We start from the raw sequence: 16,611 nt of genomic DNA, 5'->3' as shown, positions 1-16,611 counted from the left end.
TCAGGGCATGGTGCAGACAGGAGGGAGGGAGAGGTTGTGATGTGTGGAGCTAAGTGGGTGTGGGAAAGCAGAGAAAGAGGAGAGATAAAGAGAGGACAAAATAAAAAAAAAAGTACTGAGGATGCCTGCCATTAGAGTGGCTTTGTAGCCAGGCTGTTAGGCACAACCCGTCAAGAAGGGACAGATATGGCACATGCAGCTAGGTGGGTAGGAGAAAGGAAAGGAAGGAAGGGAGAGAGAGATAAGAAACCAGATTTTTTTTTTAAAAAAAAAAAAGAGAGAAAGCCACATGCAGCTAGGTGGTTGGAAGAAAGGAATGGAAGAAATGTAGACAGAGACAAGAAACCAAGAAAAAAAAGATGCCAGGTGGATGGGAGGAAGGAAAGAAGGGAGGTAGAGAGAGACAAGAAACATAGAAAAAAAGAAGAAAGAAAAAGAAAGTCTTAAGGGACCCCACTGGAAGTGGGTCCAAAGCCCAGAGCTGCACAGCCCATCTAGAAGGAGTGGAAATGGCACATGATGCCTGGTTTTCAGGAGAAGTGTAAGGAAGGAAGGTAGAGGGAGACAAGAAATTGAGAAAAGAAGAGGGAAAGAAAAAAGAAAAAAGATGTGCCGAGGGAGCCCACTGGTGTAGTAGCACGGAACAGGGAAGTGGCTCCCCAGTGGCTCAGCACTGCACAGCCCATCTAGAAGGAGCAGAGATGGCACACTACACCAAGTGTTTAAGAGAAAAGCAGGGAATGATGGTAGAGAGAGACAAGAAATCAAGAAGAGAAAAAAAAAAAAAAATCCCCAACGGAGCCCACTGGCTTGGTGGCACAGAGTAGGAAAGTGGTTCCCAAGCTGCTAAGCACTGCACAGCCTGTCTAGAAGGGGTAGAGATGGCACATAGCACCAGGTATTCAGGAGGCAGGAAAAGAATGAAAGTAGAGAGAGATGAGAAACCAAAAAATGAAGAAAAACAAAAAGAAATAGAAAAAAGAGAAATGCCCTCAGGGATCCCACCGGCTTGGTGGTCTGGACCAAGAAAGTGGCTCCTGAGCTGAGTGGCACTACACAACCCATCTAGAAGGGATGGAGATGACACACAGTACCAGGTATTCAGGAGACAGGAAAAGAAAGAAAGTAGAGAGAGATGAGAAACTGAGAAATGAAGAAAAACAAAAGGAAAAAAGAAAAAGAAAAAAAAATGGCCCCAGGGATCCCACTGGCATGGCGGCGCGGACCAGGGAAGCTTTTCCCCAGCTGAGCGGTGCTTCACATCCTGTCAAGAAGGAGCGGAGATGGCACATGGAGCCAGATGTTCCAGAGAAAGGAAGGGAAGGAGGTGAGAGAGAGAGAAAAATCCAAAAGAAGCTGAAAAAAAGCAATAACAGCGAAAAAAGAAATGACACTGAAGGAGCTGGTCCATGTGGGTGGGGGAAATCCAAGGAGCCAGCACCCCCCTGGCCAAGTGACTGTGGCTTGCCATGAAGTGGCTGAGTCCAAGCAGGAGGAAGAAGGGGAGGGGGTGGGAAAGTGTGTATTGATGGTTACTGGGTGCTCAGTCTCCTGCTGGGAACTCTGTGAAGCTGCCTTAGCTGATAGGGGACCTCTACTCTGTATCTCTTCTTGCTCTCAGTTCTCTGTCATTGCTTATTCCATTTGATGTTTGGTTGAATTCTTGATCTCTTCATTTGATACTTAGGGTTCCAGGATTGAGGTTTGTCCCTGATTTTACTTAGTTTTTTGGGTCTTTGCAGAGGAGGGATAGTGTGGTGCTTCTGTCTATAGCGTCATGTTGGCTCTGCCCCAAAGGTCTTTCTTTTTTTCGATGACCCTCTATCTTACCAAGCAAGATGTCCTTCTCCAGAGACTAGTCTTTCCTGATAACATGTCCAAAGTATGTATGACAAAGTCTCCCCATCCTTGCTTCTAAGGAGCATTCTGGTTATACTTCTTCCAGGATAGATTTGTTCATCCTTCTGGCAGTCCATGGTATATTCAATATTCTTCACCAACACCATAATTCAAATGCATCAATTCTTCTTTAGTCTTCCTAATTCATTGTCCAGCCTTCATGTGCATATGAGGCAATTGAAAATACCATGGCTTGGGTCAGAAGCACCTTAGTCCTCAAGGTGAAATCTTTGCTTTTTAACACTTTAAAGAGGTCTTTTGCAGCAGATTTTCCCAATGCAATATGTCATTTGAATGTATTATAAACTAGGAGTTACAAAGAAATACACAGCATGGCTCTTAATTCAATAAATTTACAGTCTAGTTGAGTAAACAGAATATACCCTACAATTCCCTGTATCATTAGTTACCTATTTAAGTTTAAGGGCCTAATGAGGGCAATGCTCACTCAGACCCTCTGAAAGGGGAGCTCTCTGGCCTGGGATGATCAGGGAAGTTTAAGTGGAGGAGACAGGACTTTGGTACCTCTGTTTTGTGCCATCATGAGAAGCTGTTTGGCTGCTTTACCTCTAGTCTGAACCTGCCTAGACCCAGGAGGGTAAAAACAATGAAAAAAGTGCTTGAATTTCAAGAAAAATCCTTCCTGAGTAGACCTGAGCAATGGAGTAGTTATTTGGAAAACATCTGTGGTTCTTAGGCTTGGGCTCTCATTCCATCTTAGACTTCTAAGAGGCAGTGTTATATGTTAAGATCTTAAAGGATGATATAAAAGTTGTTTCCACATTACTTTTTAAAAGGCCAAATTCAACCAGTGTTTGTGCCAAAGGCTTAGTTAGAGCTCAGCTTGATGTGGAATGTACAAGTCTTTCCATGGTGACAGTTGTAGGTCTGCCATGAGGTCATGCAGCCAGATCTCAGCATCAGACATCTGTAACCTCAATCCAGGAGCCAAGATGAAGGCTCCTGTAGATCACAGAAGTATAAAGATTTCCTAACGGCTAGTGACATCTGAGGAAACCCTGGTAGAGCAGTGATTAAAGATCTTGGCTGCTAACCCAAAGGTCGGTAGCTCTAACCCACCAGGTAGCCATGGGAGAAAGATGTGGCAGTCTGCTCCCATAAAGATTACAGCCTTGGAAATCTTATGGGACAGTTTTACTCTGTTGTTTAGGAGTCGACTCGATAGCAATGGGTTTGTTTTTGTGAGTGACATCTGTAGGCATGACATCTGTTGAGTTGCCCCATGGCTGCAGTGTGAGTGCTTGTCCCATTTCTGTCTCTCTGATAAGCCAAACACATAGAGATGGGTTAAGAAAATGTCTGACTCCAGGCAGACAGGCTAGGCCAGAGTTCTCTACTTTTCATCATATCTCTGAGTCTTTTGTCAATGGAAAAAACAGCTCACTTTCATAAAATCTATTTCAATTTGCAGGCATTCTCTCATTTTAGTTATCATTTATAGACTGTTTTAATGACATAATAAATTACAGCACTATTGTTGATGGTAAGTGTAAAGCATAAAGATAAGACTTTAAATTATGGTAGTATTATTGGCAGAAATGAGCACATCATTCTTTCAGGTCGCTTGGTATATGCCTAATTCCCTTGAACATTTTGAAGGCTAAATTTTCTCATTGAAACAATCCAAGGTCAGCTTCCTGAATGACATATATTCTAGGCCATTTCTCACATGGGCCTGGAAATGCCTTCACATTGTACAGATGATTTAATAAAATTAAGGTCACTACATCCCCTGAATGAGATTCTCTGCTCCCAAGCATTGTTTAAGAACCACTTCAAGTGGTAGGTGTCAACCCTTGATAATTTATTTATCCATTTTAGTACCATGAAATAATTCAATAGTTTTATTGGATCCAGAGTTTAGTCAACACTATTTTTATGAAGAGTAACCTTTCTCCTCTCTCACATCATAAACTTACTTAGCCTGCTGTGCATTCATTCTAACTGGGGCAGTGGTGACTGACAAAGAGTAAACCGAATCGTCATTATGCAAAACTTTTGTCTTCTCAGTGATGCACTTATTGCACCATTAAAACCACTAGCTAGGAAGCCGTTCTGGTAGGATTCTTCTAGGTCTGTGATGCTCAGTTTTTCTCCATGTGATGCTGATATGCTGTACATTATGTTGTTGTTGTTAGGTGCCATCCAGTCGGTTTCGACTCATAGCAACCCTATGAACAACAGAATGAAACACTGCCCAGTCCTGCACCATCCTCACAATCACTGCTATGCTTGAGCCTATTGTTGCAGCCATTGTGTCAATCCATCTCGTTGAAGGTCTTCCTCTTTTTCATTGACCCTCTACTTTACTAAGCACGATGTCCTTTTCCAGGGACTGATCCCTCCTGATAACATGTCCAAAGTATGTGAGACATAGTCTTACCATCCTTGCTTCTAAGGAGCATTCTGGTCTTACTTCTTCCAAGACAGATTTGTTCATCCTTCTGGTAGTCCATGATATATTCAATATTCTTTGCCAACACCACAAATGAAAGGCATCAATTCTTCTTCGATCTTCTTTATTCATCATCCAGCTTTGACATGCATATGAAGCGATTGAAAACACCATGGCTTGGGTGAGGTGCACTTTATGTCAAGGTGACATCTTTGCTTTTCAACACTGTAAAGAGGTCTTTTGCAGCAGATTTGCCCAATGTAGTGTGTCCTTTGATTTCTTGACTGCTGCTTCCATGGGTGTTGATTGTGGATCCAAATAAAATGAAATCCTTGACAACTTCAATCTTTTCTCCATTTATTATGATATTGCTTATTGGTCCAGTTGAGAGGATTTTTGTTTTCTTTATGTTGAGGTGTAATCCATATTGAAGGCTGTAGTCTTTGATCTTCATCAGTAAGTGCTTCAAGTCCTCTTCACTTTCAGCAAGCAAGGTGGTGTCATCAGCGTAATGCAGATTGTTAATGAGTCTTCCTCCAATCCTGATATCCCGTTCTTCTTCATAGAGTCTGGCTTCTCAGATTATTTGCTCAGCATACAGAGTGAATAGATACAGTGAAATGATACAATCCTGACGCACACCTTTCCTAACTTTAAACCATGCAGTATCCCCTTGTTCTGTTCAAACGACTGCCTCTTGATCTAAGTATAGGATCCTCATGAGCACAATTAAGTGTTCTAGAATTCCCATTCTTCATAATGTTATCCATAATTTGTTATGATACACACAGTAGAATGATTTTGCATAGTTAATAAAACACAGGTAAACATCTTTCTGGTATTCTCTGCTTTCAGCCAAGATCCATCTGACATCAACAATGATATCCTTGGTTCCATGTCCTTGTCTGAATCCAGCTTGAATTTCTGGCAGTTCCCTGTCGATATACTGCTGTAGCTGCTTTTGGATGATCTTTAGCAAAATTTTAATTGCATGTGATATTAATGATATTGTTCGATAATTTCCGCATTCGATTGGATCACCTTTCTTGGGAATGGGCATAAATACGGATCTCTTCCAGTCAGTTGGCCAGGTAGCTGTCTTCCAAATTTCTTGGCATAGATGAGTGAGCACTTCCAGCTGCTGCATCTGTTTGTTGAAACATCTCAATTGGTATTCCGTCAATTCCTGGAGACTTATTTTTCACCAATGCCTTCAGTGCAGCTTGGATTTCTTCCTTCAGTACCATTGGTTCCTGATCATATGCTACCTCCTGAAACGGTTGGATGCTGTAAATTATAGAAACAGAAATTTTCAGGTCAAAATAGTTCTTTGCTATTAGTGTATCCAACAGACAAAAGAAAGATATTTGAATATTTTTAGGAACACCAATTTTTTCTGTTGTGCATGATTAGGTCAAAATTGCCTTGTATTGCAAGAAGCAGGTATAACATAGTCTATAACAGGTGGACGTCTGAGGTAATGCTCCTTCAGAGGTACTTCGTGATTCTTGATGTTAATTTGTACCTATCTTTTTATCTTGTGACTACTTTATTAGTAATATAGGTCTTCGGGTTTGTTGTGTGCCATCAAGTCAACTCTGACTCATAGTGACCCTATAGGATGGAGTAGAATTGCTTCATAGGGTTTCTTAGGCTGCAATCTTTATGGGAGCAGATCACCAGGTCTTTTCTTCCACAAAACCGCTGGAGGGTTCAAATTGCTGACCTTTCAGTTAACAGCTGAGTGCTTAACCATTGCACCACCAGGGATCCTTAATTAACTTTTAGCATGCTTAATTTCATGACTGCTTCTCTAGCTTCAATATATTTGTGCATCAGGCCAGCATGATAATTTTTCCTTTTTAAAAGAGATTTTTTTTTAACCTTTGATAAAACTTTGTAAACTATTCAAATAATTTGGTGAAACTGAAAGACCTTCTTTAATCCCATCCCTTGGGGATAACCATTGCCCACAATTTGGAGCATATCATCCTAGAAGATTAAAATGCATGTGTTGTTGTTGTTAGGTGCTGTTGAATTTGTTCAGACTCATAGCAACTCCAAACACAACAGAATGAAACACTGCTGGGTCCTGCGCCATCCTCACAATTGTAGCTATGCTTGAGTCCATTGTTGCAGTCACTGTGTCAATCCAACTTGTTGAGGGTTGTCTTAGTTATCTAGTGCTGCTATAACAGAAATACCACAAGTGGATGACTTTAACAAATAGAAATTTATTCTCTCACAGTTTAGGAGGCTAGAAGTCTGAATTCAGGGTGCCAGATCCAGGGGGAGGCTTTCTCTCTCCATCGCCTCTGGGCTAAGGTCCTTGTCATCAATCTTCCCTGGTTGAGGAGCTTCTCACTGCAGGGATCCTGAATCCAAAGGACCCGCTATTCTCCTTGGTGATATGTTTCTTGGTGGTATGAGGTCCCCAAGTCTCTCTGCTCACTTCTCTCTTATATCTCAAGAGATTGCTTTATGACACAACCTAATCTTGTAGATTGAGTCAGGCCTCATTAACATAACTGTAGCTAATCCTATCTCATTAACATCATAGAGATAGGATTTATAACACATAGGAAAATCATATCAGATGACAACATAGTGGACAATCACAATACTGGAAATCATGACCTAGCCAAGTTAACAAATATTTTTGGGGGACACAATTCAATCCATGACAAGGGTCTTCCTCTTTTTCACTGACCCTCTACTTTTCCAAGCATGATGTTCTTCTCCAGGGACTGGTCCCTCCTGATAACATGTCCAAAGTAAGTGAGATGAAGTCTCACCATCCTCCCTTTTAAATACTACATGGTTTAAAATCAGAAAAAATGTGTGTCAGATTTATTCAATCTGTATGCTGAGCAAATAATCCGAGAACTGCACTATATGAAGAATAACACTGCATCAGGATTGGAGGAAGTTTAATTAACAACCTGCAATATGCAGATGACACAACTTTGGTTGCTGAAAGTGAAGAGGACTTGAAGCACTTACTGATGAAGATCAAAGACTATAGCCTTCGGGATGGATTACACCTCAACATAAAGAAAACAAAACTCCTTTCAACTGGACCAATAACCAATATCATGATAAACGGGGAAAAGATTGAACTTGTCAAGGATTTCATTTTACTTGGATCCACAATCAACACCCATGGAAGCAGCAGTCAAAATGCATGTGTAATTGGTGTAAAATGTTTAAACTATCTCCACCTTTATGATTCCTTGTCAGTAAACTGGGTGTGTTCTGCTACAGCCTTTCCACTTTAATAGCCTCATGGAAGGGGAGAGCAAGTGTCTTCCCAGAAACAAGAGAAGTTGACTCTTGGGATGTCCCAACAAGAAAGGAGGAAGATGCTGATCCTTTATGAGTTGGTGGTTAAAAGGGAGAAGGAAGGGAATAGAGGGAGAAGATGGAGGCAGACAGACATATGTCCCAGCCACCCCAGAGAAGGGAGAGGTACATTAAGTTAAGGTTGAAGGGAACACTAATGGCACAGGGTGTTTTGCCCCATTCACATTTGAGAATTTAGCAGGTGACAGCCGTGCATTATGGTCCAGCTTCCACACAGGGAGGTCCCAAAATATTTAGAGTGGCAGAGCTGCATAGTCAGGCAGATCAGGGTCAAGGCTGAACCGGTGAGACTTTTTTGGAACACCTGCTGAGCCAAGTATTACTGATACTGAGCCAGCTGTGGCAGCAGGGTAGGATGAGTCAGAAGTGAAACAGGTGGCTTGCAACTGAGGCTGAAGGGAGGGCATGGCTGAGGCTAGGCTCTTCCATGAGAACCAAAGGAAGGCTAAGTCCTCAGAACAAGTAGCACTGACAGTGGCAAATGTGGAATCTTCCTGGGTCCATTTCCGTCTCATGGAAAGGCCACCAAGGAAGGAACATTCTGAAAGAACCAATGAAGAAAGACCAGACCTTCACTGGCCTCAGGAACCAGCAGCAAGGCCAGCAGAATTTGCAGGAATAGAGCTCTACCCACACATCTTGGCAGATGCCACTCAGTGCAAGGTCATGGTCCCCTTCTCTCCACATGCGTGCAAACCTGTCCACTGTCTCTCACATAGCTAGACATGCGTGTGAAACTGTCCACTGTCTCTCGCATACTAGACTCCTTGGAGAGGTGCAGAGGGTGGGAGAGAAACCTGAGAAGATGAGCAATTATCCCAAAGACACAGAACTAAACTTAAGGGTCATTTTAAATTATAGGATTGCCTTGCATATTAAACTATGGACTAAATTTCATAACTTCCGCTCTACCCAGAAGACAGGGAGCTCTGGAGAACAGTTACACAGAAATAAAGACTCTATATTTTCTTTCATATCCGAGTTGTAGTGTGATTAAATTTATGACTCAACAAATTTGATTTTCTTTATATAAACAGGTTCATGTTGTATACATTATTTTGTAATTTATTTTTTTATACAATACCTTGGGAATATCTTTTCATGTTTATACATGGCAATGACTGAATAATTTTCCATCAGAAGGATGTATCGTAATTCATTTAATTAATCCTTTATTGTTGAATTTTAGGATGTTTCCAAATTTTACCACTAATATCAATACTGCAAGAAATATTCTTCTTCATTTATTTTTATAAATTTTTACTTAGGATAATTTCCTAGGTGTTAAATAACATTTTATACAATTTAATATAATTTAATATAATATAATTTAAATAACATTTAAATAATATTTTGACAAATTGCCATCTATATTACCATTTACAGACTCGCTTGCAAAGTATGGGTGTGACCATTTCTCTACACCCTCATTAGCATTGTCACTTTTTAAAAAATTCTGAATTTTTTTGAAAGACATTGTGTTAGTGCTAGGATGTTAGTGGAACTTAGTGTACATCCTGGGCCCCTTGTCTCTCAGTATGTTTCGTCTCTTCCATAGAGCACACTGAATCTGTACTTATTAACATCTCTATGAAGTACACAGGGTTGGTAAAGATAGAAGGTCCAACTAGTAAAAATTATTTCAAAATTCAAGAGCAGAAGAAAAATTATTCATTGCTTTCAGAATTCAACTTGAAGGTATTAGGTAAAGAAATAAAGCCAAATGGGTAACTGGTTTGCTGTTGAGAGAAATCAAAGAGCTAATGTGGCTGTAAACCTATAAAATATTCTCAGAACAAATATGTCAACTTTTATGGCCCTGAGCTGACAGTGTAAAGCTATTTTGAAGGGCAAGGATATATCTCACTATGGTTCCAATGAGTTTAGTGTGAATATTGTCCTACTGACCTTTGTTTTTTGTGAAACAGGTATTGAATGGCCTTCTGTACGATAAATGTTAAAAAGCCATTCTGGTCCCATATTCTTGGGATCAATAATTCTTTGGGGGAACATTACCAAAAACCTGTTGCCATCAAGTTGATTCCAACTCATAGCGACCCTGTAGGACAGAATCGCACTTCCCCATAGGGTTTCCAAGGCTGTAATCTTTACAGAAATAGACTGCCTCATCTTTCTCCCATGGAGCAGCTGGTGGGTTCAAACCGCTGACATTCTGTTTAGCAGCTGAGCACTTTAACCACCATGCCACCAGTGCTCCTGTGGGAAAACATTGTATCAGTCTTCTTAGGGATGAGCTTGGCTCACACAGATTGCAAAATGAAAAAATCTGCCTAAGAAGAAATCCTGCTTCAGAACAAATTAAAGGGCAAAATGATGACCTTAGAGAATTCCATTTGAAAGATATGTAATGAGTAGAACCCACTAAGTGCCAAGCACTGTATGTAATCCAGCCCTTTTTATGCTCATAACAACCCTACTAGGTTGTATTTACATACCTTTCCAGATCAAAAAAGTGAGGACTAGAGAACTTAAAAGATTGCCCAAGGTCCCACAGTTAGTAAGAGGAAGAACTGGAATTTGAACTCTGAACAATATGACTCCAAAGCTTTATTAACTCCGTTACATAAGACTGCTTTCTATGTTCTAGACACAGTGGTAGGTACTGGGGATACACAGGTGAAGACACAATCCCTGCATTCAACTAGAACTTTCCCTGCAGGAAACCACAGTGAAGAGCCTACCTGCAGTAATAATTCAGGAAAGCACAAGTGTGCATCATTCTGTGGTCTCTGCTCAAAGGGTATTTACTTTCTTCCTGAGTTCAGAGCATACATGTATATATAAATAACCAATATTTAAGGTATCTTTTTTACATTTTAAAGTTTAACACATGCATCTTGACTGGAGTTATTTCCCAGGAGCTGTGTAAATGTTATGTAAGTCTTTCCTTTTCTTTAGGACCTTTTAACTGGGGCTGGGATTATAGTAAGGTGAGTAAAGTATCCACCTCAGGCAAAAATTTAATTCTGAGGAGCATCCCAGTCTTTAATACCCCTCTCAGAAGTCAAAAGAATGAGAATGGAGAAACTGGGGCTTTGGCAATATTATATTCATTAACTCATAATCCATTGCCATCGAGTGAATTCCAACTCTTAGCGACCCGATAGGACAGAGTAGAGTTGGCCCATGGGGTTTCCAAGGAGCAGCTGGTGGATTCAAATTGCCGACCTTTTGGTTATCAGCCGTAGATCTTAACCACTGCACCACCAGGGCTGCAAGTAATTAATATATTTTACTAATTAATAACTGATATGTTAAGCAGTCCAGTTTCTATTGGGTGGACTCCGACTCATGACAACCCTGTGTGTCAGAGGAGAACTGTGCCCCATAGGGTTTTCAATGGCTGATTTTTCAGAAGTAGATTGCCAGACCTTTTTTTTGAGACGCCTTTGGGTGGATTTGAATCTCCAATCTTTTGGTTAGCAGCCAAGCATGTCAGCCATTTGCACCACCCAGGGACTCCAGTTAATACATTAGCCAAGATTTATTGAGCTCCTGCTATATGCCAGACACATTACTACCGTCAGGGTACTGTGAAGAATTTATCACAGCAAGGATCAGGAAGCAGAGCTTCCCTAACTGCACACCACGCCTCATGGATCTGGGCTGCTGTGGAGGACGAAGATTCTCACAGTCTGATACTAGCCCTGTGGCCAGATGCCATCCTCCAGTGGTTTGCTGACACTGAGCCATTTTACCAGTGAGTCTCAAGAGCCTCTCTCCAAGTAAGAGGATTTGACAGCTGTGGCTAACAGCTAGGGGGCGCTATCAAGGACTTCCAGTGAGATTCAGCCAGTGAAAGAAGTGCAAAATGCCAATGGAGATAAAACTTCCTGGTTCCTTGTAGCAAATTGATGCACTGAATGATCTCTTAGTGAAGATACCCACACATGTGCCCTTTATGCTTGAAGAGAAAATGGGAGGATGGCAGCAATCACTTTCAAACAGTCAAACGCGCTCAGCCTTAGGGAAAGGCAGTAAAATTCCACTGGAGGCCCCTGCATCCTGATGCCAGGCCCGCGAACGTTACCAAGCATCTTTTAGAATTCTCAGGTGGGATCAATAACAATGTGACTGCAAATAAATACCTGTCTCAGATAGCCTGCAGCTTTGGGGAAGACTTAATCACATAGAGACACCAGTGGAAATGAATAAAAATAATGATTTAGTAGTGAATGCTACAGAAACCACACATAGACATTGTAAGTGTTGGCTGGAGCAAAAAATGTCCCTACAGCAAATTTAAGAGGCCTGGTGGTGCAATGGTTAAGTGCTCGGCTGCTATCTGAAAGGTTAGCAGGTTCTTATCCACCAGCAGCTCCACAGGAGAAAGACCTCACAATCTACTCCCATAACCCCATCTTTCTCCCCGAGAGTGGCTGGTGAGTTGATGCACTGACCTTTCAGTTAGCTGCCAAGCACTTTAACCACTGTGCCACCAGGGCTTCATCCAGTACTATATAAGTTCCCTCAATAGTGGTAGGACTTGTTAGTGAGTCTAATTCAATTCTGAAATTTCTACTTCCAAATTGGGTAGGGGACTGCAGGGTTTTTTTGTTTATTTTACCATATCACTGATATTTTATTTTGATTTTAGTTGTGTCCCCAAGCATCTGAGCTTTTAGCAGAAATGTCCAGAACATACCAACCAAACCAATTGCTGTCAAACTGATTCTAACTCAGGGTGATCCCATGTGTGCAGAGTAGAACTGCATGGTTTTCAAGGGTTTGGCCTTTTGGAGCAGATCACCAGGCCTTTCTTCCGAGGTGCTTCTGCATGGGTTTGAACTGCCAATCCTTCAGTTAGTAATCCAACACTTAACCGTTTGAGCCACCTGGGGACTCAGACCAGAACATAGACTGGAGCATTTCTCTTGTTTACCATTTGTAAATTCCATTAAGGTGTTTAGGGTCTCTAATTGGGGATGCTTTAGGATAATGAGCAAATAGATCAATGGTATTTATTTCAGATTCCAGAATATGCACATAGCTGAAGTTCCTGGGTGGAGCAAATGGTTAAGCACTCAGCTACTAACCGAGAGAGCGAGGGCTCAAGTCCACTCAGAGGTGCATTGAAAGAAAGGCCTGGTGATCTGCTTCAGCCATTGAATGCCCTGTGGGCCTCAGTTCTACTCTGACGCACATGAGGTCTCCATGAGACAGAACTGACTAGATGGCAATTGATTTTTTTTTTGGTTATGGGAAAATTGGTGTGATAAGCTACTAAACTCCAAAGAAGCTCAGAGCATTGAACAGCACAACAGAAATGAGTTTGTGGAAGAGCTAACTCTGCAGAGCAGGGCAGGACTTTACTCTGCCAGCGGAGAAGTAAATGCTCCCCAGGCCGATTCAAGCTGTGGAATACACATTTCAAAGGATTTCACTGAAATCTACTCTTCCTGCCTTCATTTTCTCCTCCTCTCCTTTTTGTTCCTTTTCTTCATGCCTCTCTGTGCCAAGTTCATTTTGATTTATCTGCTTTATTTCATCCTTTCTACCATAATTGCTCTCATTTTCCATCATTCTGTCATTTCCCAATTATATTCTTTCAATCTGATTAATCTGATTTTTAAATTAGTTTTTAAAAATATTCCTTTGGAATCCAGTGAACTTTGCACAATTTCCAGTCAATACTTTTTAGTACAGCATATTCATTCCTTCATCAAATGTTGAGCTGATTCAGTTCCTACCACGAGTCAGATGCTGTGTTAGCTCAATACCATAGCTTTCTGTGAGAGTGATGTTTACAGGTTTGGGGCATTTGAGTCCTTATAGGGTGTTATGAATTAAATTGTGTCCCCCCAAAATCTGTGCAACTTGGCTAGGCCATGATTCCCAATATTGAGTGACTGTCCACCATTTTGTCATCAAATGTGATTTTCCTATGTGTTGTAAATCCTACCTCTATGATGTTAAACAGGCAGGATTAGAGGCAGCCATCTTAATGAGGCAGGACTCAATCTACAAGATTAGGTTATGTCTTGAGTCAATCTCTTTTCAGATATAAAAGACAGAAGCAAACAGAGAGACAGAGGGACCTCATACCACCAAGAAAGAAGAGCTGGAAGCAGAGCGTGTCTTTGGACCTGGGGTCCTTGCACTGAGAAGCTCCTAGCCGGGGAATGATTGATGACAAGGACCTTCCTCCAGAGCCGACAGAGAGACAAAGCCTTCCCCTGGGGCTGGCACCCTGAATTCGGACTTCTAGCCTCCTGGACTGTGAGAGAATAAATTTTGGTTTGTTAAAGACATCCACTTGTGGTATTTCTGTTATAGCAGCACTAGATGACTAAGACACGGGGTTTATCTGGTTAGGTATGTGTTGTAGAATGGCATCTAGACTAGTTTACCCAAAGGGCCCCTTAGCTAAATCACATATTCATACTGAACTGAGCATTCTTTGTACCAGGCACTTAAAAAGGGAAAAGAGGTCTTTTTAATGGGGCTACTGAACCAGAAAGAAAAGAGGCATTAGCTATCCATTCCCCATCCCCCCAACGTTGTTCTAATGGCTGGACAGTGTTGTGGTCTGGACATTGGTCCCCCTTGGGGTTGATATGGCTGACCATGGATGCTGTGCTAACGGCTCCTCCCGGTCCCTGACTCAGACATACTGCACCCTCCCCCGACTCCCACCACTGACGGAGAGGGAGTCAGAAAGCATGGAGGGCTTTCAGGATAACACATGGATAAGATGGTCAGGATGCAATTGCAGCTGCCCCAGACTCTGAGCCAGCTCCAGGATTTTTGCAGTGCTCTTCTCCATGGGCAGAGACTGGCTTGATGCTGCCACAAGTCAAGGAATGCCCGAGACTCCCAGAAGCTGAGAGAGACATGACAGGCTCTGCTCCTAGAGCCTTCGGAGAGAGCATGACCCTGCCAACACCCTGAAATTGACTTTTGGCCTCCAGAGCTGTGAGAGAATAAATTTCTGTTGTTTTAAGCCACTCAGTTTGCTGTACACTGTCACAGTAGCCCTAGAAAATGCAAGGTCCTGACTGCTTTCCATTTTGGCCATTTCTCAGGGTGTGTTTGCAGGGAGCAACCTTGAGGGACAAGGTAATATATCCATCTGGGCAATGAGCAGCCTTGCTTACTGCTTTGGACTCTCCCAGCACAGAGTTTCTCAGCTGTGACCCAAGTCTACTGCATATGCAGTATCTATCTGGGCCATATTGTGTCAGCCACTTGGGGCACGAAGGCAAAGAGAACCAACACAAGCATGCCGATACTCATGCTGCTGGCTGAGCCATGAATCTGTGTCTTCTGCCAGCATCCATGAAAGAGTAACAGGCTAACTTACTAGCCTGTAAATGGGATAAAATGAAATTTCAGACCCAACAAATTCCTGATGCAACTATTACCCCCAAAGCTATTAATTTGAAGGTTCAGAGGCTAATAAGACAATGACCTTGTCTTCAAGGAGCTTGGAGTTTAGTTAGAGACAGGAGATACATATGACAAGCTGAATAACCAACAAGACAACATAAGAAATGACACAAAGTAGTGCTGAATTACAACATTATAAGATCTCAAGTACTAGGACATTTGATAAAGGCAGTGACTACAAGAGACACAACTTAGACTTAAAGACACAAACAAACTAAAACTCAAAGGATGGAAAAAAAAATATATCAAGCAAACAACACTCAAAAATAGCAGGAGTGGCAATATTAATCTCTGACAAAATAGACTTTAAAGTAAAATATACCACAAAGGATAAGGAAGGACACTATAGAATGATTAAAGGGTCAATACACCAGGAGGACATAACTATAATAAATATCTATGTACCCAATGACAGGGCTCCAAAATACATAAAACAAACTCTAATAGCATTGAAAAGAGACGTAGACAGCTCCACAACAGTAGTAGAAGACTTCAACACAACACTTCTGGTGCAGGACAGAACATCCAGAAAGAAGCTCAACAAAGACAGGAAAGATCTAAATGCTACAATCAATCAACTTGATCTCATAGACATATACCAAACACTCCACTGAACAGCAGCCAAGTATACTTTCTTTTTCAACACACATAGAACATTCTCCAGAACAGACCACATATTAGGCCATAAAGTAAGCCTTAACAAAATCCAAAGTATCGAAATATTACAAAGCATCTTTTCTGACCATAAAGCCATAAAAGTAAAAATCAACAACAGAAAAAGCAAGGAAAAAAATCAAACACACATGGAAACTAAACAACGCCTTGCTCAAAAACTACTGGGTTAGAGAAGAAATTAAGGATGGAATGAAGAAATTCATAGAATCAAATGAGAATGAAAACAGCATCCTACCATAACATTTGGGACACAGCAAAAGCAGTGCTCAGAGGTCGGTTTATAGCAATAAATGCACACATCCAAAAAGAAGAAAGGGCTATAATCAAAACATTAACCCTACAACCGGAACAAGTAGAAAGAGAGCAGCAAAAGAAGCCCTCGGGTGCCAGGAGAAAGGAAATAATAAGAATTAGGGGAGAATGAAATGAAATAGAGAATAGAAAAACAATAGAAAGATTTAACATAGACCAAAATCTGGTTCTTTGAAAAGATCAACGAAATTGATAAACCACTGGCCAAACTGACAAAAGAAAAACAGGAGAGGAAGCAGATAACCCATATAAGGAATGAGATGGGTGATATCACAACAGACCCACTGAAATTAAAAGAATCATAACAGAATACTATAAAAAATTGTACTCCAACAAATTGAAAACCTAGAGGAAATGGTCAAATTTCTAGAAACTCTCTACCTACCTAAACTAACACAAACAGAGGTAGAACAACTAAATAAACCCATAACAAAAGAAGAGATTGAAAAGGTAATTAAAAAACTCCCAACAAAAAAAGCCCTGGCCCGGCTGTGGGGACCATGGTCTCAGGGAACATCTAGCTCAATTGGCATGAC

General features: G+C 41.3%; 1 protein-coding gene across 1 annotated transcript in view; it reads left to right on the top strand.

The window, feature by feature from the left end:
* Positions 1–7,689: 7,689 nt before the first annotated feature.
* Positions 7,690–16,611, top strand: part of TMPRSS7 (transmembrane serine protease 7) — a 77,383-nt gene continuing 68,461 nt past the window's right edge. The window contains exons 1-2 of the mRNA XM_004373688.1: positions 7,690–7,694; positions 10,635–10,638. Of these exons, the coding sequence (XP_004373745.1) occupies positions 7,691–7,694; positions 10,635–10,638 (8 nt within the window). The 5' untranslated portion in view covers position 7,690. The remainder of the gene's footprint in view (positions 7,695–10,634; positions 10,639–16,611) is intronic.

This window comes from Trichechus manatus, unplaced genomic scaffold (assembly GCF_000243295.1).
Source record: "Trichechus manatus latirostris isolate Lorelei unplaced genomic scaffold, TriManLat1.0 scaffold00026, whole genome shotgun sequence".
Lineage (NCBI taxonomy): Eukaryota > Metazoa > Chordata > Mammalia > Sirenia > Trichechidae > Trichechus > Trichechus manatus.
This window is presented reverse-complemented; position numbering and strand designations above follow the sequence as displayed.